The 23,141-nt window shown below is 31.9% G+C and overlaps 2 protein-coding genes and 1 long non-coding RNA gene across 4 annotated transcripts; 2 read left to right on the top strand and 1 right to left on the bottom strand.

The window, feature by feature from the left end:
* Nucleotides 1-1,799: 1,799 nt before the first annotated feature.
* Nucleotides 1,800-3,412, bottom strand: LOC109125024 (UDP-glycosyltransferase 84A4). Its single transcript, XM_019234115.2, has one exon. The coding sequence runs from the start codon at nt 3,261-3,263 to the stop codon at nt 1,839-1,841; it is 1,425 nt and encodes a 474-aa protein (XP_019089660.2). The 5' UTR covers nt 3,264-3,412; the 3' UTR covers nt 1,800-1,838.
* A 2,795-nt stretch (nt 3,413-6,207) lies between these two features.
* Nucleotides 6,208-7,465, top strand: LOC147930668 (uncharacterized). 2 transcript variants are annotated; one of them, XR_015573930.1, is made up of 4 exons: nt 6,208-6,334; nt 6,431-6,585; nt 6,686-6,758; nt 7,214-7,465. It is a non-coding gene; the product is annotated as an uncharacterized LOC147930668 (long non-coding RNA). The 2 variants fall into 2 exon arrangements; XR_015573929.1 differs by having other exon boundaries at nt 6,686-7,465.
* Nucleotides 7,466-13,290: 5,825 nt separating this feature from the next.
* On the top strand, nt 13,291-13,771 carry LOC104718382 (putative F-box/FBD/LRR-repeat protein At3g49040). The gene is made up of 2 exons (XM_087477773.1): nt 13,291-13,350; nt 13,460-13,771. Exons 1-2 carry the CDS (start codon nt 13,306-13,308, stop codon nt 13,769-13,771), a joined length of 357 nt encoding a protein of 118 aa, XP_087333899.1. The 5' UTR covers nt 13,291-13,305.
* The last annotated feature ends 9,370 nt before the right edge of the window (nt 13,772-23,141 follow it).

Here is a 23,141-nt window from a genome sequence, read left to right as displayed (position 1 = left end):
CTAGCTTGATGAAATGAATCTTGAAAGTTTATGCTTCCATGTTTTTAAATTTATTTTTGCCATGAGACCATTTCCGCTTCATGAAAATGTTGTTGCCTTGTGATGGAAGGCACATACGTTTCCTGGTAAAGAAAATAAGTTAACTTACCGGGACAGCCCACATAGGGATCAGGGATGGTGTCTTCATAAAATGAGAAACTGAGATCAGTAAACATGTTTGGTCCGATGTAGAGAGATGAAAAGGTTCGATGTTGAGAACAATTTCAATGAGACCGAGGACTACACATGATGTCAGATTTGACCTTGAAAATGACATTCCAGTTACACAGATTTTTATTAATATCATTTCCTCTGATTCTCAATAGTTGATTTTCTAAAGTTTTCTCACAAGTTAAAAAACAGTTAATGATTACTAGTATACATATTCTATCAGTTACAAATTAGATGTGTTTCAAAAGTTAAAAAAAAAATTCTGTAAATACAAATATTTTTAACCAACACATCTACTGAATTTTATGCAAAATTGAAATTAATTAAATAGAAATGCATTCAAAATTAGAAAATCATTATGTAAAGAACGATAAATATGGCTGCAAACAACATTAAGCTTGACTGGTTCTCCCGCTAGCTCCCGCAAACGCTGCGTTTGCGTTTGCGGGCGATTGCTAGCGTTTGGGACCAATCACACAAATCGCTCCCAATCGCTCCCAGTCGCTCCTAATCACTCCCAACAGCTGAATTCCAAAAGCTGGTTCCCGCAAGCGTTTGCGGTTGCGGGCGTTTGCGTTTCAAAATTTCTTTTTTTTTCTTGAGAAAAAACTTGAAACAGATCAATGATAATGAAATATATTTTTTATATATTTTTTACCTAACTATTTTATTCATTAAGGATGAGAGAAAATGAAGTACGGATACGATTGAAAATATTAAAAAAATAAACAATTGGAAGAAAATAATATTTCAATTAACAATAATCCAGAAAACTTGATGTAAATTTAATGGCACATCACATATAAGTTCAAAAAAATCTAAATAAATATGACGTTTCATCATAATTTTAAGAAAATAAGATTATTTGCGAAAAATAAAAACAAATCAGGAGTGACTCTTCTCAACTCTCGTTTGATCATTACTACCGATGCAAATACTGCCCCACAGAACTTATTGAGTGTGTGAGATTTAAGAAAAAAGATCTACGATCTAAAACATATGTTTAGTCATTTATCAAATTACTTGATTAAAGTTTTGGTAAAAAGCCAAATGCATAAAGTAATAAGTATTTCATTATGAAATTTATTTATTTTTTTAATAATTATTTTAGTATTTTAATGAATTTTAACTATAAATCAAGTTTAATAAAGTTTTTGATATTTTAAAACATTTATATAATTATATATCACATTTATTATGTTCCAGCAGCTATTGCACCCGCTGGTCAACCAGTCGTAAACCTCCCGCAAACGCACCAATTTTAAACCGCTAAACCAATCGTTCAAAACGCTTAATAACGCTTGAAATCGCAATCGTCCGCTTCCGCAATCTCCCGCAACCGCAACCGCAACCGCAGCGTTTGAACCAGTCAGGCCCTAAAACGACACGTTATTAATGTTTGGCATAATCTTTACGTTAACCAACTTGTCAAGGTATAAGTTTTTTCAAAATATTGTGCTCTTAAATTTGTTTATCATATCACCTCTTGAGAACACTTCTAAATTGTCTGATTCTTTTGCAATCTCAAATTCTAAGTTCATCCACTTTGCTCATAAACATATTTTGATAATGACTAGTTTCATGTTAGCTGATCCAAAGATATTAATTATTAATGTTTGGCATAATCTTTACATAATTACATCAACCAACTTGTCAACAAACTTTTGAAAGTTCCTCTCAGATGATCCTCCGTATGCCACGGCAGACTCCGCCGCCTCCTTCCACCTCCGAGCGTTTTCTCTCAGCTCCACCGCCTTCTCTCCAACTGTGGCCTCAAGCAGTCGCTTAGTTACCTCTTCCCTTAAAACAATCCTCTTCTCAGCCTCTCCACGGCTGAGTCTCAATCCTGTTTTGAAAACATCAATCATGTACACTGCGTTTGTCACCTGATCTCCCCACTGCGGGAAACAAATCACGGGAACTCCTGAAGTTAAAGCCTCCATGGTTGAGTTCCACCCGCAGTGACTTAAGAAGCAAGCAACCGCAGGATGAGCCAACACCTTCTCTTGTGGACACCATTCCACGATCTTCCCTTTCTCTTCAAGCTCTCGAGGCAAAACTTGTGGTTCTTGGGATAAGGCTTCTAAGGGAGGCCGCACGACCCATAAGCATGACAACCCGGAGTGTATAATGCCGTGCGCAATCTCCTCGATCTGTTCTTGCGTCAAGTAAGCCAGTGTCCCAAAGGAGACGTATACGACAGAGGATGGTTCTTTGGAGTCAAGCCACTCTATGGAGTCACTGGCTGGCTCGGAAATGTCTCCTTTGATGTCAGAGCTTATGGATTTAGCCACCGTAAAAAGCGGACCTATGGGGTTGAAGATGACTTGAGGGCAGATCTGGGACATGTGGTCAATAGTGTCTCTTTCTAGCTCTTCAAAAGTGTCAATGAGAACAGAGAAAGGTTTGTGAAGTCGCTTGATCTGTTCTAAAAGGATACCACCCAAACTGGGATGCGGAGAGGAAGGATGAAGAAAGCTAGGGATCTCGTCATGCTTCAACACTAATGGATTGAAAGGGATTTCAGTGGTGATCTCCGGTTCGGTTTCCGTTGGAAACTTAACTAACTGGTAGTGGTAGTAGTAATAAGCGGCGAGGCAAGCACAAGACTGGACCCATAGAACAGCCGAAGGGATTTGAAGCTCCTCGGCTACGTCACACACCCATGGGACAAAAGCGTTATTTATGAGACATTTCACTGGTTGCTTCTCATATTTCTTGACCAGGTTCTTGATCTCTCTTTTTCCGGCAACTTCAAGCGATTTTAATAACATATCAAGGCCTTCGTAAACAAATCCGTCGTCGAAGAACTCAAACCGGAGGAAACCTAAACCGACTGGTTTGAGCACGCCGTCTTGAATCTTGTTGGCTTCACGCATCTTCTTCCCCAATGGCTCCTCTGTGGTGACAAAGGTGACTATTAAACCTTTAGAGGCTATGAGCTTTCCGAGACGAAGAAGAGGGTTTATGTGACCTTGGCCTGGGAATGATACGAGCATCACATGGGTTAGCGACGATCCCATCTCCATCTCCATCTCCATCTCCATTTCCATTTTTTTTTTTTTTTGTAACTAAGACAAATTAGATTACTGTTGCCTTCTTAACACTATTTCCATGTTGGACTTATTATATTTATGGAAGGTTGGGTAGAGACCTGTCAGCGGCTTACTATTTTTTCTAAGTAGAATATTGATATCCTTTTTATGTGCATGTTTCTTAAATTTTTGTCGATTTTATAGTATTAGGATAATTTTTATCATTGTAGAAAATTTAATCATATAGGACAAAGTTATTAAAAAAAGAATGATAAAATTAGTAAATGCGTTCATATGAAGAAAAAAAAAAACCATTATAAAAAGTAATGCGATGCCTAAATAATTCAAAACGAAAAAAATTGAGGACAACAAACTATTTTAATAACTTTATTACAACGTATGCTTATTGAACTATGATGGACTCAATTTTTAACAAGCTGAAGCTAAGACTAAATTTACATTAGGTAAACTTAAGATATGGTGTACACTAAACCTTGGTTAATGCATAGATCGAGCGAGCCATTAAGTGTATTAAAAAGTTGAAAAAATATCCTAGAGGAAACTTTTTAAAAAAAAAGAGACGTGTGAGAAAACAAAAGAAAAGCTAGAAAGAGAAAATGTTTAATAACAAATAAACTTATACGTGCGGAGATCACCTACTTGATTTAATTTTCAACGATTTACCTACTCTGATTATAATGGTATTCGAAATACCACGAGATTAGTTTCTTCATAGTCTCCTAATAAAATATATAATAAGAACTCTAGAGATAATGTGAACGGTTGAACAAAACCCAAAAATTAACAAGTTTGGATCAAAACACGTGATTATGAATAATTTGATAGAACTGTTGAACAGATCACTCATTATTTTTGTCGTTAACTCCCTGAGCTATCCCACAAAAATCAACTTTCCAAGAATCGACAGTATGCATATTTTATTGAGGTGAAGGTATTATTCGGAATATGAAATCCCATTTGAGATCTAATCCGAATTATTTTGATGTGATATTCATGAATCCGATCTAATTCGATTCGAGACTTAATCGTATTACCTTAAAAAATATTATTGAGATTCGGATTTGAATCGGTATAACATGATTTTAAAAGTTTAGATTTCTGGATCCGGGTATTTATCAATTAAATATAAATATAAAATATGTAAAGTTTCTAAAATAATAATTTCGTCAAAAATGATGTCTCCATCTCTTTTTCTAAATGGGCAGAGAAATGTTTCGGAAAGAATGGTACACACTATCGAGAATTCAGATATATGTTTATGGATATTGGATCGACTTAGTCATATATATGACATTAAAAAATTAATGCGACTTGTTTTGCAGCCAATGAAGTAATCATTTGTCTATTCGACATTTGATCGGACATCATTTTGGTCGGAAAGCACTACATGCATGTGGACGTCCTCATATATATATGAATGTATTCATTATCTTTCCGGCTTCCGCATACCAAAATACTAGGTTGTTTGCCAAAGATCCAAAGAGTGACTCGTAGACTTGGTTTGTGACAAAAAAAAGATCCAACTATAGTTGGTGAAAAAGAAGATATTAATCATTTTTTTTTTCAAACGACATGCTTCCAGTTTCAAATACTTAAGGGATATGACAGAGGTGCGAGGTGTCATGTATCCAGTTTTAAATGATTACAATTAAAAAAAAATACCAAAAAAATGTTGCTGGATTGATTTTGTCAATCTTATGACAAGTCAAGCTCAAGTGTTTTAAATCTCCCAATTTTTAACTGAAAATAGAACCAGTTTTTTTTTTAAAAAAAAATCAGTTCATCAAAAAAACCCTGTCAGATTTTAAATAATTCATTTCTTATCTGAATGGTCAAAATAATATTTCTTGCCTAAGTCCTTAAAAACATACGAACCGAAAACTGTCGACAAAAAAAAAACCTGAAAAGAAATAAGAAATCGTAAACATCCTAGGTTTATAAACCAAACCGATTGTATCATCTTTTTCTTTTTCACATGGCTCCTTGTTAATTTTTGAAGAGTACACCTAGGGTGTTCCCACAGGTCGTGGCAATCATCAAGAATGTTTTCCATTGTGTATAAAGAATACATATTCGAAGAAACATATGCACAATTATTTAGGATATCAATAAATATCACTAGATGGAATAAAATTGTGAGATATAAGAAAAAATTTGGTATTTTACAAGTAAATTATGGTGGAGACATTCTAGGAGGCATAGGTGGTGGTTGCAAAATATCAGCCTTGTTAGCAAACAATATGCAGTACAAAAGAGTTTAAGAAACTGACATGAATATCCCATATCATATTAAGGAGATCTCTTAAAGATTACAGAGCCATTAATCCAACACAAACTTTGTAATCATATCTCTATTATATTATTTAAGTAACCCTTTAAACAAATAACCTTCTCCCATGTGGTATATTACACAAAATGCCACTATAATTAATTACCAAATATAATAATCTCATTTTAATATTAATTTGTTGTAACCAGAAATTTTTTTTTTATTAATATAGTTATTAAAAGAAAAAAATTCACGTAAATATTAATATAGTTATTTTTTAGTGTTTATTAATTGTTTTCTTTTTATTTTTTAAGTCAAAAAATCTTATAAACTCAGAAAAAATCTTGAGCAATAAATATTTACGTGAAAATATTATACATATTTTAACAAAAATATTTTAGAAAAATAAAAAATATTTAATGAAATTATACCCCAATATTTTTGAAATTATTTAATGAAATTATTCTAACAGATTTTGTAACATCCGCGAACCGGATTATGCTGTTTTGGTAGGAGTGTCGATCGACACCCTTGTGGCATCGATCGACACCACTATTTCTGGGTTCGTCGGGTTTGTTTTAATTCGCGATTTTGGTTTGGTTGGTTTGGTTTAGTTAACTAAACCGAATATATAAGTGGAGAAGTGAAAAATTAAGGGTTTTAGGGTGTCTGGTCGCCGTTTGCAGAGATAGAGAGAGAGGAGAGAGCCTATTGTGGTGTGAAGGAGATTAAAGGAGAAAGAGCAGAATCGTTAGGGTTTGGGAGGAAATAGTTTCGGCGTATCAAATCATTCTCAAAGGTAATGAAATTTGGTAGGTTTATTCCCAAGTCTTTTATCGTCATTCTCCTTTTTACAGAAGTAGTTTTGGATTTAAACTCGATGAGTTATTGGCAGTTTCGTGAGTCACGTTTTCTCAGACGCGAGTTGGAACCATTGGGGATTGTAATTGAGATCGTGGTTTCGTCTGGTTCCTGATCGTGCTGAAATTTTGTGGGAAGCTGCGTGACGTCTAGGGATAGCTTTTCACCGGAGCGATTTGGTAGTTAACGGTTGGTTTTCATTTTAGGGTTTCGTCTATGAGACTGCTCTTTTCTGATGTTTCTGTCCAGTTTTGCTATAAGTCGTTTTTGGTTGTGTGGCTTGTTGTAGGGCGTTTCTGGGCTGTTTCAGACGTTAGGAGGGTCTCAACTGGTTGTATTGGTTGTTATAATCAGTTGATAAGGTGAGTGCATGACCATGGCTTATCTAAGCCTGAGAATCCTTTGTTTGCTTGATTTGTTGTGTTTTGTGGTGTTGTTCTTGCTTGTGGTGGTTGTGTTATGGTTATTATAGGTTCCTAAGGCTTTTGGGAGAGTTTGGGACAGATTGTAGGCGGATTGAAACGGAGGTTCGTCATTTGGATTCGTGCAGTTCGCGTCTGCGAAGGGAGTGTCGATCGACACCAGTTAGGTGTCGGTCGACACCATGTTTGGCCAGTGTCGATCGACACCTCTCTGGTGTCGGTCGACACCAAGTTGCTTGTTTCATGATTTTTCCTGGTTTGTTTGTGTTTGGTTGTCATTTGTTAAGCATTGGTTTCTTAGTTGCTTGTGTGTATAGCCCAGTAGATGGGAGGATTGTCTCACTAAGTATTTGTGATAATACTTACGCATCTCAATTGTTGTTTGTGGTGTGCAGGTTTGTGTTGTGGAATCATGGCGATGAGGAGGAGGATGATCTAGGGTCTCGTTTGTGTGTTATTGGATTGTTGGATATGTTGTTGGAACCTTGGATAGAGATATGCTAGGTTGATGGATAGAATGCTTAGGATTGTTATTGTATTGATGTTGTAATGGTTTTGTATGGTTGGTATGTTTCCGATGTGTGTACTGGTTGTTATTGGTTTAATGAGGAGTTGTGGTTTGGGTTGGTTTAATTTAGTAGTATAGGCTGCATAATTGTTTACATTGTATTTAATTGTTAAAAAAAAAAAAGGGTCGGGTTGTTTCAGATTTCATTTACTATTTCAGAAATCTTTGGAAACAGTAATAAACTATTTAGAACAATTATAAAACTTAATTTTATTTATAAAACTAAGATTAAATATGTGCATCCCTAAATTTTTTAATAATGACATACATATTTTAAAACTAAGATACAACATTACTTATATTTTAAAATATAAAATATTATATCTAATTTATTAAATAATTTTTTGTACTTCACATCGATACAGAGACATTATATTAAAATCTACGAAATCACAAATATTTTATTTTATTTAATATAATATATATAACTAAAAAAAAATCAAAAAATTAAATCTAGATTTCAAAACATGACCGCTTTAATACATGTTTTATTTTATTTTTAGGATTTTACTAAATTTATATAATAAAATGGATTTGAACATTGTATCATGTAGCCAAAACGGGTTGAGATCAGAGTGAAGCTAAGTAAATAAAATGTAAAAGATTATAAAATGTATAGCACGGGAAATATCTATACAATTCCATGTGCTAACTATCTAGAATGAAATATTCTTCAGTGAAGATATACTCATTATAGTTGCTTTTTTTATTGTTTTTCTTTTATTTTACAATACATTACTTATATAATATATTAAGAACTGTTTAACATTTAAATAATGAAGAGGCTTAAATCATGATATCAACCGATTTTTTTCCTTTTTTATTACAAATTATCAAAATCTTAACAAGGTATCAAAAGTATAGTGTTTCTAATTTACATAAGTTAATGTTTTTTATTTTGAATTTAATCTGTATTAATAGAATTTATACAAAAAATAGTTCAAAATACATTTATTCATAAATCATCTCAGAAAATCTCAATTTTATAATAAAGATATTTTGTCAATAGTATCAATAAAACAATTATTCATAACATTAATATTAGATTATAACATATGATATTTGAATAACTAGAAATCCAATCTTTCTTACACATAATCTTTCTCTGGTAATAAAAATAATTATCCATGGAAAACTACTAAACCTCCACTATCTAAATAGTGCAGGTTACAATTTTTTTTTAGCAAATTTTTTACAATTGATGATCTTATTTTCTAAAAGATTTCGCTCATTCACAAATTAATTCAAAATTTTAGAGGATTTGATATATATATATATATATATATATATATATATATAATTTAATATAATGAGATGATTAACAAATCGACAAAATTTCCAATCGTAGGATAGGTAATATATTGCCATGTCATACTATTCAAAATATATATATATATATATATTTACGGGTTAACTTATTTGATACTTATAAATATTCAAATTTTATGATTTTGCACTGAGATCGATGAGTTTTAGTAACAAAAATATTTTGTTATACTCCATTCTACCTCCCACTCATAATTTTCTTGCACTTTAATTTATTTTTTACGTTGACTCAATACCGCTACAAATTGTAAAGCAGATCACGAGTAAATAAGGGTTTTCTTGATTCTACCAATTCTAAAAAATTTAAGCAATTATACCCAAGACCTAATAATTGTAAATCATTAAGTTTATTGTACCTAATATACTCGAAAACGGAGTATGAAACTAAGTAAATTAAATTTATAAATTATAAAATACATAGAATAAATCAAATAAAGATAATACTATTATTTTGTAACTAATAAATCAAAATTTACATAAATATTTCCCGCACTGCATAGTGTGGGTTATCATATAGTATCTATATATAATAATAATCCGAATAAATGCCACCAAAAGTTGTGTTTTTTCAATCGTACATTTTAGATAATTTTCTTAAAAAATCTGTAGAAAATTTAGAGTGTGTGTTTTACAAAAAGTTGCGATTGTTCATTGTGTGTTTGTAAAGTTGCAACTGTTCATTGTAAAGTTGTGTTTATTCGAATTTACGTATCTTTTAAAATCTATATATATTTGTCTGTTTCAACTGTTTTCATTTTTTAACTATGACACAAAATAATATTAATTTTTAACCTCAACAGTCTTTACAGCTTCTAAATTATTTTCTAGCATTCGTTCTTTTAATAGTAAAAAAATTGTTCCAATTCTTGATTTAACAAAAGATATTTGGAATGATGAAACTAATTAACAACTTTTAGTTAATTTTAAATATAAAAATTTATTAAAAATACGTAGAATTTTTTTTCCAATAGTTAAATGGACTATATAGTGAGTTTTTGAATTTGACTTTTCAATATGGAAATAAAGATGTCTTCTATTTAATTCTAGGTATTTAATATGGTAACAAAAATAATTTGTTATACTCCATTCTACCTCCCACTCAGATAATTTTCTTGCACTTTAATTCATTTTTTACGTTGACTCAATACCGCTACAAATTGTAAAGAAGAACACGAGTAAATAAGGGTTTTCTTGATTCTACCAATTCTAAAAAATTTAAGCAATCATACCCAAAACCTAATAATGGTAAATCGTTAAGTTTATTGTACCTACTATACTCGAACCGGAGTATGAAACTAAGTAAATTAAATTTATAAATTATAAAATACATAGAATAAATCAAATAAAGATAATACTATTATTTTGTAACTAATAAATCAAAATTTACATAAACATTTCCCTGCACTGTACAGTGCGGGTTATCATCTAGTATCTATATATAATAACAATCCGAATAAATGCCACCAAAAGTTGTGTTTTTTCAATCGTACCTTTTAGATAATTTTCCTAAAAAATCTGTAGAAAATTTAGAGTGTGTGTTTTACAAAAAGTTGCGATTGTTCATTGTGTGTTTGTAAAGTTGCAACTGTTCATTGTAAAGTTGTGTTTATTCGAATTTACATATCTTTTAAAATCTATATATATTTGTCTGTTTCAACTGTTTTCACTTTTTAACTATGACACAAAATAATATAAATTTTTAATCTCAACAGTTTTTACAGCTTCTAAATTATTCTCTAGCATTCGTTCTTTTAAAAGTAAAAAATTCTTCCAATTCTTGATTTAACAAAAGTTATTTGGAATGATGAATCTAATTAAAAACTTTTAGTTAATTTTAAATACAAAAATTTATTAAAAATACCTAGAATTTTTTTCCAACAGTTAAATGGACTATATAGTGAGTTTTTGAATTTGACTATTCAATATGGTAATAAAGATGTCTTCTATTTAAAAGCAGTTAATATGGGTTATGAGGTATAATCAAGTGCAAACAGTTGCGATTTCTTTGTAGTAACTTTTTGTATAATTTTGGTTTTTATTTGTTTTTTTTAAAAGAAAATTCAAACAGTTGTATCTGTTCATTTTAGAGTTGTATCTTTTCACTACATTTTATTTATATTTTTCATCACAACTTTTCGTTCTAATAGGTGTGTGATGTGTGTCTATTTAAATATTCATGTCTTTTGAACTCTCTTTATATTTGTCTCTTCATTAGTAACTAACAAGTTCGTTGAAACAAATTTTCCATTTTATGTTGAATATAAATAATTGAATATTAATATATAATATTTAACATTATTCTATAATCTAACTAAAATTTTGGAAATAATTATAGCAATAGAGAAATTTAATACAACTTAATATAGAATTTACAGTTGTGTCTATTTATCGTAATTTTTGTTAACAAAATAGTTTAATATTTAAAAATAATAATAACAATCTAAATAAATGCGAACAACAGTTGCGACTTTTCGTAGTATTTTTTGTGAAAATACTGTTTTTATTTGTTTTTTTTCTAACTCAAACAGTTATATCTGTTCATTGTAGAGGTGTGTCTTCTCACTATATTTTATTCATATTTTTTCATCACAATTTTTCTTTCTAATAGGTGTGTCTATTTAAATAGTAATGTCTTTTGAACTTTCTATATATTTGTCTCTTCATCAATAACCAATAAATCATTGTTCGTTGAAACAAATTTTCTGTTTTATGTTGAATCTAAGTCCTAGTATACAGAGTATTAAGATTCGAAAATATATATTTTGTTATTTCTTGTGAACATTTTGGTATTTTTATAAAATCATTTCTTATTATTATTTTCATCCCTCATATATAAACTTCATATCTTCATTATATTATTACTCCATAACATTTTGCTTTTGTATTTGCTTAATTTATATGTCATATATTAAATTTTAATATAGAAATAATGGATAGTTAGTTAATAACTTAATATATAGTTTAATTGTATAAAATTGAAAAAATAAAAATAAATGTGGTATATGGTGATTTATTAAATTCAAGAGAGTCCCTTCACCAATTATATCAAGGATTGGACCTAGGAGCCCAAATAAACCTTACCCCCCCCCCCCCCCCCCCCCCCCCTCCCCTTTTTTTTTGGCCGACTTTATTAACTCAGTTTCGGACCCAGAAGAAAACTAACGTTGTTACTCTTTTAGGGTTTTCTGGCTTGCTAACGTACGTTTTGAAGCTGAATTGTGGCGTTAATTATATCTAAGTTTTTAGTCAGATTCGTGACATTTTGTGTGATAGTCTGCGTTTGCGTTTGAAGCATGAGAAGGCATTTTAGCAAACTGTTGTCTGTATTAACGACGATGGAACAACAATGGTATATGTTGCTTTGTTTCGTTTTAAGTTTTTTTTTTCTTCTCTCGAATCCCTTTCTGTATTCGATATTATTAGTTGTAAGCTCTAACCCTAAAATTGTTGAACCCTTATTAAAACTCTCTATCTTTATACGTTTTTAAATTTTATTATTTTTACAGCGAAAGTGGTTGTGAATGTTTGAGGAATGGAGATGTTGTGAATGAAGACTGAATCAGTGAGTTGCATGAAGATTTGCTTGTGCATATAATCTCTTCTCTTCCGACAAAATATGATGTAACCACGAGTGTTTTGTCTAAGCGCTGGAGACATGTTTGGAAGACGGTGCAAAATTTCAAGTTTGATTCTAGGTATCACCGTACATTTTCGGAGGATGTTTACAGATTTTTTATGTTACATAAAGCTCCGGTTTTAGAGAGTTTGCATTTGGAAACTAGAGAGATAGATGGTGCTTTGGTGGTTGATGTTGGAATATTGGTTGGAATTGCATTTGCACATCATGTGCGTAATTTGGTTCTGGTTCTTGGCTATTACGTTGACAATGTTGGTTATTCTGTAAATATGGGAAGGTCAGTCAGATTTCCGAGTGTTTTATGCAGCTATGATAATAATACACTCGAGACCTTGGAACTCAAAAGTTCCATTTTTTTAGATTTTTCTTCTCGGGTTTGTTCAAACTTCCTTAGAGAGCTGCACCTCTACGATGTTTATTTTAGAGATGAAGAATCTGTTTGCAACCTTTTATGTAGCTGTCCTATTCTTGAAGATTTGGTAGTGCATCAAAGCTACAGACACTCTGATTGGACTTACACTATTGCGGTGCCATCATTAAAGAGACTAACCATTCAAGGGTATTATTTCTGTGGAGGAAGTACTGGAGGGTATGTGATAAATGCACCTTGTTTGAAATACTTGAACATCAAAGCGATCGATAGGCTTAAATTTTGTCTGATTGAGAAAGCGCCAGAACTGGTCGAGGCAAAAGTTAGTGACGTTTCTGATATAAAAAATGAGAATATTCTGGAATCTCTAACTTCAGCCAAACATATTTTCCTACACTTCGCACCCTCAAAGGTAATTATTAGATTTAATATTTTCTTTGCCATTGGGCTAACATTGTTTTGTGTACTAATGTTGCCTGACTTGCCTCATGGACAGATCAAGTATCCTAAAGGTAGCATTTTCCACCAGCTACTATATTTGGATCTGCATACAGATAAAAGGAAGTGGTGGAATCTACTTTCGTTCATGCTTAATGCTTCTCCTAAGTTGCAAATCCTCAAGCACACTGACGTGAGCAATTTCATTACTAGTCAGCTACCTTTTTTGTTTTTGTTATTGTTCAAAACTCCACTTTCTATACTTTGTTGATCTAATATTACATAAATTTCATTGTTCTCAGCTAGATATGTCTTCTAACAAAGGAAATCGGATCAGCCACAAATGGACTCAGCCGAAATGTGTACCAGAATGTTTGTTGTTCCATCTTGAGACAATCGTGTGGATAGGATATGAATGGCAACAAAATGATGAGAAAGAAGTGGCCACATACATCCTCAGAAACACAAGACGACTGAAGAAAGCAACTTTCTCCACAAAACCCATCGAACCCGAAAAGCTCAATAAATTGGAAAAGAGACGTAGGATGCTCGACGAGTTGGCGAGTGTGGGCAGGGCTTCAAATTCATGTCATTTTGTGTTTGAGTCCATGTAATATCTTGAAACTAATCTGGTTGAAACAAATATGAATTGATTGTTTAATTAAATGTAGTGCTTGAAAATCTGAACTTGCAAGTTTTGAAATTCCGTATAGTCTACATTGAACATGAAAGAGAGCACAAAAGTACCCAAGCTGATTCTACTCCAGTGGACACCTCGTATTAATCAGGAGGTTAGGCTATCTGCGAGAGGAGGTCATGCACATGCGTCTCCTAGTTTGAAATATTAATTATACCATATATAATGATCGATCGACAACTTATTTGATCTTCTTCTTATATATATAGGCTGTGCAAACGCCTCCAGAGACTACAAGTGGTTTAGTTCAGATAGTAGAATTGTGTCTGACACCCTATGGGATTATTCGGGCAAAGATGCCTGGAGTAGCCATTGTGAAGGTCGTGTCCTGTAGAAACGTAGACAATGGAAAGAATATTTATGTGTATCATTCAATGGTACTTTACATGGCTTTTATAGAATACAGTGGGATCTTATAATATCTAATTACAATTAATGTAATATCACAATCATATCTCAATCACAATAGTATCAATTAACCTTGACCAGATCTTTGTTAACTTGTTGCACAAGTTGCAGAGTTGAATCCGTAATACCCTCCCTCAAGTTGGAGCATGCCGCTTGCAAATGCCCAACTTGAACTTGATCATGTCCTCATCTTTACATCCTCGTTTCGGTATTCATCAAGGTGTTATACTCCACCGTTGAGTCTCTCTGTTTTTCTTGTCGTAATCTTGTTTCGTCGATGTCACAACAAAAGAGTTGTGACACAAGGATTCCTTCAAATCCTTCAAGTCGTGTTCTTGTTTGTTGGGTTTGTCGGGTTCGTCAGGTTCGCCGGGTTTGTCGGGTTCGTTGGATTCGTCGAGTTTGTCGGATTCGTCGGGTTCGCTGGGTTCGTTGGGTTCGTTGGGTTCGTCGGGTTCGTCGGTTGCTAACAGAACGTAAGATGGAAAAAACTTCTTGCTTTGCACTGTCACATATATCTTTTCATCATCGGATCTAGGCACCGTCTTCATCGTTGTCAATTGTCATCTTCATCACCGTCGTCTTTGACGATCGTCATAATCGATCCACAAGGATCAACCCGCTCTGATACCATGTAGAAACGTAGACAATGGAAAGAATATTTATGTGTATCATTCAATCGTACTTTACATGGCTTTTATAGAATACAATGGGATCTTATAATATCTAATTACAATTAATGTAATATCACGATCATATCTCAATCACAATAGTATCAATTAACCTTGACCAGATCTTTGTTAACTTGATGCACAAGTTGCGGAGTTGAATCCGTAATATGTCCACTTGTGATCCTCAAAATTATGATCTGGTAATTAATTATTCATCCTTTGTCCCCATATATAATCTATTATATATATATATATATATATATATATATATATATATTTAGATTCTTTATTGTTGTTGTTGTTATATTTTTATGTGTATACTGTTGTCAAAGTTTTTGCAGTTCAGATCATGTCCTATGAGATGGATGATATGAAGGCGAACACAGACTCTATATTTTCAAAGCCAAGCGATTTGATTAATATAACTTTAATAAGCTTAATGTTCCCACTGACAATCTTCATTGGTCACCTCATTCATGTATATTGCCCGGCAAATCCTCTTATTGAGCCATGTTCATCTACAACTACAAGTCACAGCGACCAAGAATGCCGCAGAACAAAGTGGCTACGTAGACAAACGAGACTAGCAACCATACTGGTGGAAAAAAAGATATATAGGCGTCGTTGGTTTTTCCGGCCATACATCTCAGGCGTAGTTTATTCTCCACTCGGGTAGATTCGAATTTATCATAGTTTCTATTTGAAATAACTAGAACCTTGAATACTAGTACAAGAACACCAAAGTATAAGTAAACTGAGCTTTATTAAGGATTCGTCAAACAACTATCTTACAAGCTTGTTTGATCAGTTTCGTACAACACCACAACATGTGGTTTGCCACTAAATCGATCGTAATCTACCCAACCTTATTCACTCACCAATGAAACTCACACTTTTCTATTCTCGAAAGTGCTAACCGAAACAAGATGTGTTTCCTTCTATTTTATAGACTTCAACAATCTTCATCACACTCTTCTTTATTCAGCAAGTCCTCCAATGCTTCATGTCCTTCAAGACCCTCTCTTTATCCAGTGAGTCATAGGAGGTTCCTCATCGTTATGTTGACTTCAGCAAGCCACTTGTTTGTAGCTTCCAACGAACACCTTTTACGCTGACACCTTTTTCGCCCATTCTCTCCATCTCCACACTCGATGTGACGCACTGTCTCCAATGTGTTGTGCAGGCAAATACCACTTGACACTTTCTCGCTTCGTCTGAGGTCCTTCAGGTACATTCCGCCACAGCTTGTAACTGTTACAGATACTCTGTTTCTTCACTATTTTCTCAAATGATAATTTCGTTTAACAAAGAAAGTCTTTATTGCTTTTCATTATCAAAATATTTGCCGCAAACTTGCGTGATATATATGACCTATGGGCAGCTTATATCATTTGACAAGGAACTGCTCAGAGAAAATACAATTATAGCTATCAATGTTCCAGAGAGAAGTGATACAAAGTTACAAACTTCCAAACTACATCATATGACAAGACACTGCACATGGCGGATAATGACAAGCATTTTTGCTAGAAAAATGAATAACCAAGAACAAATATTAGATAACCAATACAGCAAATTAAATAACACGCATCAGAAAATTTACCATCGCAGTATGTTAGCTAAGATATCAATAGCCATTGCCTGATATTCATGTCAGTATCCCTACCTTCCTTACACAACTTTTTCGGTTCCAAGTTAAAGGTGACTATAGAGCGACTCCTGAAAAAATAACATTTATGGATGTGCAAATTAGAGAAAAACAGTTAGGGACAGCATGCATATATGATTTACCTCTCCTTGATAAACCTTGAGGGTGGCATCGTTCAGCTGCCAAAATTAGAGATGCGTAAGATTTTGAAACACTTATAATCTTATTGATCTCAAATTTAAGGCGCAACAAATGCTGAAATAAAAGTGCTCAGGACACTGCTATTTATTTATGGGTCCTAATGGTAACTGCGTATTTGGTTGTGCGGGACAAATAATTTAGTAGTGCAGTACGGTTCAACTGTGGTTCATGTGAGAAAAATATATTTGCGGAAAAAGTGCGGTTAGTACAGAATAAGCGGTACAAAAGAATATTTGATTGGCAAAACAGAATAATTGCGGTTCATAATAATATCATATCTATATAATAATAACAATCCGAATAAATACGATTAACAATTGCGAAAATTATGGAAATCATACGGTTGCTTCTTACAATTGGTACCCAACTTTTAGCCTCAGCAGAGTTGGTTTCTGAATTTGTTTTTTTTTTGTGTGGGAGTCCTTTTCCATTTAAAGAAAAAAAAAAGAGAAACTGATTTACTTACTATGGTTAACCACCAAAATTACCATACGTTTTCTTTTTCATAATTCTAGGTTTCTAAGGTTTTCCCCCTTTTTTGGTCTCTTATCTAAAGCGCCACACACTCTGTCCTCTCCACTAGCCTTCTTTCCCTAGTAATTATAAAACTAATCTAATAAGCTATTGATTATTTGTTTAATATAACTAAATCATGTTTTATATGTTATTTGCTAAAATATAAATAAATTACATAACTGCATATTCAAACTCATAATCTTTTGATTTAATAATAATAAGTTAACAATGAAAAATTAGTTTTAAATAATAATGGATACTTGAATGAAAAATTAGTTTTAATTAATTGTATATGATAATATTTTGTGTTTTATGTTTAATTTTATACATATGTTTTATTATTATTAAATGGTATTATCAAGTACTAGGAAACAAACCCGCGCGTTTGCCGCGCGGGAAGTGAAGATCCATAATGTTTGGTGATAAAGTCAAACAATTTCTTTATCTTCATAAGATAACTGTTTTTAATTTTGATGAATGATTAGTTTGAAGTAATTGGTAATAGTATTTGTAAACAACGAATTGATTGAAATTATTTCTTTATCAACTATGTTTATTTTGTAACTTAAGACTACATATTTTAATCAATTTAAACCACAAAAATAATCAAAATATGTAATCTTAAAAAAAAAATTACATATTTTGATTATTTTTGTGGTTTTAATTAACTGAAAAATTAGACTTAAGTCATTAATTTTATGTTGTAAATGTTACATCTTCTGTAGACTATTTAAGTTATTTAATTAAAAAAATACAATTGAGTCTTTAAGTAAATGAAGTAATAAGTAAATATAATCAATTTATGAGCTATCACTATTATATTCTACTTCATCTAATCGTTTCTTCTTTGCTCTCATGTAACGCTTAGCTTCTACAGCCAGTTGATGGTCCATGATGCAGTGTTTAAATTCTTGTTCCTTAACTGGAAGAAATTGCACTTTTTTCCATAACTTTACGACATTTCTTATGAACATTCTGCATATTATTTAGTTATGGTATAGATTGATTGTGAGGTCAATAACACAAAAAAATATATATATATATATATATATGGAATGATATACGTACTTTATGTTCCTTTTGCAAAATAATTTTGCCGACCATCACAGAAGATATAACCACACGGCATCCATATAATACTCTGGTGCTCTTTATATGCTTTTAGACATATTCTACAAATAATGTCTTTCTCATTTGCAGAACTTTCCACATTTGCAGAAACAAATAATGTCTTTCTCATTTGCAGAACTTTCCTCATTTGCAGAACTTTCACTAAACTTAAAGGTCTTTCTTTGTAACGAGTCGATGGAATTTTCATAAGCTAGTCTACGGACGACAACGGCTAAATTAAACGATTCCTCAATAATATGTTCTTTAATAACATCCATATTATCGATGATTTCATATATGTGAAGTGATAAATTTAAAATAATATTACTCAAAATTGAGTAAGTAGGAGAAGATGTAATCTCATCAACACGTAGAATAAGATCCATAAACAATAAAGTTATATCATCGACCTCAACGCCATCATCTATCAAACATCCATAAAAATCTTCTTTGTCTTCTGATTCTTCTTCATGTATAAATTCAGGATATTGGAAAGAGAATGATCGTAGTGTCGGTACAGTTGTGAAGTTTTGGTAAATCTTTACCTCAACTATGATTGTGCCACCACAATCCTTTTCTATTGATTCTTCAATCCTGTTGAATTCACACGTTGTTACATCCATTGCTTGTTAACATAGTTATAAAGAACAAATAAGTTACCTTTAGAAGATCTGTTCTTTCTAACTTGACTTGTCATTTGGTCCTGTTTACACTTTTTCGAATTTGATTTTGTGTTGTCATAAGTATGTCTGACTTTTTCTTCAGCACTCTCTATTTCCATGATCATCTGGAATGCTTCTATATATTATCGAAATATTTGATACCCCGAAAGTAAAAGAAATTAAAATTACAACTAAAATTTCAAATAAACTTTATTTAAAAAATAATGAAAACTAACATGGATCATTTATATCCAATGGACATCCTTCATAACAAAAAAAAAGATTATTAAATTTATACCATGTTTGTTAAAAAAAATTAAATTTGTTAAATAAGACAATAATAGAACATAAATAAAATTTATACCTTGTTTGTTAAAAAAGTTTGGCAAATTCGTATCTCTATCATCTGCATGTCATCATGCCTGATTGGTTAAAAATAAAATATAAACCAGACTTGTTTAAGTACTCCAACAAAAAATGTCTTACAATATAACAATACAAGAAAGAATAAAATAAACTTTGTACGTCCGAAGGTTCAGATCTTTATAGATCATTAATGTTATACTCTTTCTGAACCATATGACAACCCGTATAATAATAATCTAACAGAGAAGAAGTTAACTTTATTCGTTATTAACCGAATGGACACTAGCAAGTTCATAAGTAGACACTAACAGGTTCATTCGTAAATATTAGTCATAGGTTTCAGTGAGTTTTATAAATCTATACAAATCTATTATTACAATGCAACACAAATAAATCTATATAAATCTATTATAACGTAACGCAAATACAAAAATACCTTGAATTGAAAATTGATGGAGGTTAATAAGTAGAACAACACCTTGAATTGAAGATTGATGCAGGTTAATTAAAAAACACTCTAATAAAACAATTCTTTAATTTTATTTATTGTCTTGTAAGTTTAAAAAATACTCAAAAAACAATAAATTCGAAACTTGTTATGTTAGTCCATAAAAGTTTATATATAATAAATAAAGAGGTTTAAAATATAGAGGTTTAAAACATAGAGGTGTAAAACAAAAAATGTGTAAAAAATAATAGGTGCGATATTTGAAAGATGGGGATACGACGAAGAAATACGATTATTGGAAAAAAGACTTGCAACTGTTGGGATCATTAATAATTCTAAACCGTTAGATGAGATAATAGAAATAATGTCATCCATTAGATTAAAGTTGAACCAAAAAGTGGGTTTGTTATTATATATAGATGGGGTGTGGATTTGTTAAAACCGTTGGATATTGTCCATCTTGAAAATTAGAGTGCGTTTTTCATTTTTTAGGTATAATTATAGTTGTTCGCACCTTGTACTATTTTTTAATGCAAGAAAACGCAAATTAATAAACAGAATCGTGAATGGTGACTTAATAATGGTTTTGTGTTTTTTGTTTGAATTCCGCACCTAAAGAAGTTACCATTCATTACCTAAATGTATATATGTAGTTAGAAAATAGCGTATTTATGTAGATGGTGAGTGTAGTCAGTCGGGGTAGCTTTTACCATCTATGCTTCCCTTAAAAAAATACTATATGAGTCCGAATGGTAACCGCAGATTTAGTATTGTGGGATATAAAAATTGATAGTGCGGTACGGTTCAACTGCGGTACGTGCGGGACAATATATTTGCGGAACAAGTGCAGTTATTCCAAAATAAGCGATATAAAATAATGTTTGGTTTGTGAAAAAAATTTTGGTGCGGATTTCATATTATTTTGTTAATAACTAGTATAATTATATATTTTCCTTTCTTATTAATAAATAAAGTTTTAATTTCTGAATTTTAAATACCAAAAATTATTTAAAATTAAAATTTGATTGGTAAAATAATATTGCGGTTCACAAATAAAAATATGAATGGTAAGTAAAAATCGATGCAGAATACCATTAATAAAAATGTTAGAAAATATATTCATAATTAGTATAGATATAAATTACTTTTTTTGTTTTATTTTAATGAAAAAACATTTTCATACAATTATGAACTTTAATGAAGATGTATAATAAATTTTGTTCAAGAGAAAAATGTTTAAAAAATGAAAGTGAGAGAAAAGACTAAAAAGAAGAGGAGACGAGAAGAAAAGAGAGTAAGAGAAAAAGTTTTTTTTTTTGGTATCAATGTGAAGTATTTATACCATTTTCGAGTTTTGACAGAAGTTACGAGGACAACAAGTAGCGGAAAAAAAACAAAAATCTACAGAATAAACAGACAATAAAACAGCAATGAAGAAACAAATTAACCCAATTAAAAACAAAAGAAGAAACACCGATTACAAGATGCCAAACTCAGAAATTTGTGTGATTTCCACAGCTCCAAGGAGCTGGAGTCCCATCCTAGTTGCCACGAGCAAACCAAATCCTAAATGAGGCCAGCCTTCAAAAGCTCCAGATAAGGCGCCTATAGCTTCTCCGCAAACTAACACAAAAACGCAATGACAACAGCGGACTAACGCACAGATCCGAAATCCTCAATCTCAGCAACTGGAAGCAGGAGAATCGATGAAGGAGAGACCGAGAGAGACACCAACAAACAGAAGCACCGTGGGGAAACTAAGGAACTGGATCAACACCAACTGAAAAGGAAGAAAGGCGAGAAGAGACCGGCTAGCTACACCAGAGTCTAGAGACGCCACAAGCCCAACCCTATAAGGAAACTGAGCTGCTCCCACACCACATCAAAGCCACCATAAACCAAGATCTAAAACCAAATCTAAAACTATCGCCGGAGAGAAAGTCGTTCCCCCCAAGACCCACGAGAGACACCGTAGAACACACAAGCCACCATCCTCAAGCAGCCACAGAACCGGCAACTCAACCCCCTTGGCGAGTATTCTCTCTCCACGCGACGGCTCACCACCAACACGAGGCTTCAGATAAAGGAGCAGATCCAAGCCACCACCACCGGAGCAAACAAACGACGCTACAAAGAAAGAAGACAAACAACAAGGAGCCCTCTCACGGTACCGGCAAGGAACGCCGGTGACCGTAGAGGCAAAATCGTGAAAGCTAGGTTTGTCGCAAGAAAGAACTATTTGGGAGAAAATTTTGGGGGCGCGTGTGTTTTCAATTTTGTGTAACGATAAAATGCTACTTGAGAGAAAACGTTTGTATCTATATATATATTTTTGAAGTATATTTTGGGTTCTACCCTTTTCTTTATACCTATTTAAAAACTTATTTACAAAGTTAATCCCTAAAAAATTTCCAAAAATAGCATTACGTCAGATTTTGTTTCCTAAATATTTTATATTCTATTTCAACTAAAAAAAACTGCAGCAATCTATATGGGAACAAAAACTATGATATATTTAACCACACGTTCTAGTGTGTTTTGACGATATTTTATCTCTAAATCTTTTGCAAACGAAAAAACAATAATTTGATTTCCATTTTTTTTTTCAAAACATGTGACCTTTGATTCTTAAATATTATAATTCAGATATATAAACTTAATAAAATTTTAAAATATTACAACTATGTAAAAAAAATTTTTAAAAAGTTTAAAATATTTTATAATATGGTTATATAGTAGATGAGTTATAAAAAGAGTTATAAAAAGGACATGTTGAAATTAATAAAATATCATTAAATTTGTGCTAACATGGGTTAAATCCTCATTTTATTATTTGTCAACACTACAAATATTAGAATATTTGACATATAAAATCATTTGAATTAACTAAGATTATGTAAAATAATTAAATCATTAGGAAAAATGTGACTTAATCACAGCATATAAATTACTTATTATGTATTTAGATCCCTTATTTTTGTTATAATAATTAAAAATTAAAATATAATCTCAAACACTAAACAAAACAAACTAAATATAACAAAAAATGATCATGAAGTATATTACGGATTTAAAAATTAATATAAACATTTAGCCCTACAAACGGCCGAAAAGTTTAGTTATTCCTCTATTTACAAAATATCTAATATTTAACAAACAAATATAATATAAAATATATATAATAATAATAATTATATACACACGCTGTACCGCAGTTTAAAATCTAGCATATAGTAAAAGAACATATGCATACATAA

Source organism: Camelina sativa, chromosome 12 (assembly GCF_030686135.1).
Source record: "Camelina sativa cultivar CO46 ecotype springtype chromosome 12, ASM3068613v1".
Lineage (NCBI taxonomy): Eukaryota > Viridiplantae > Streptophyta > Magnoliopsida > Brassicales > Brassicaceae > Camelina > Camelina sativa.
The sequence above is the reverse complement of the archived record's forward strand: the minus strand, read 5'-3'. Positions and strand labels throughout refer to the sequence as shown.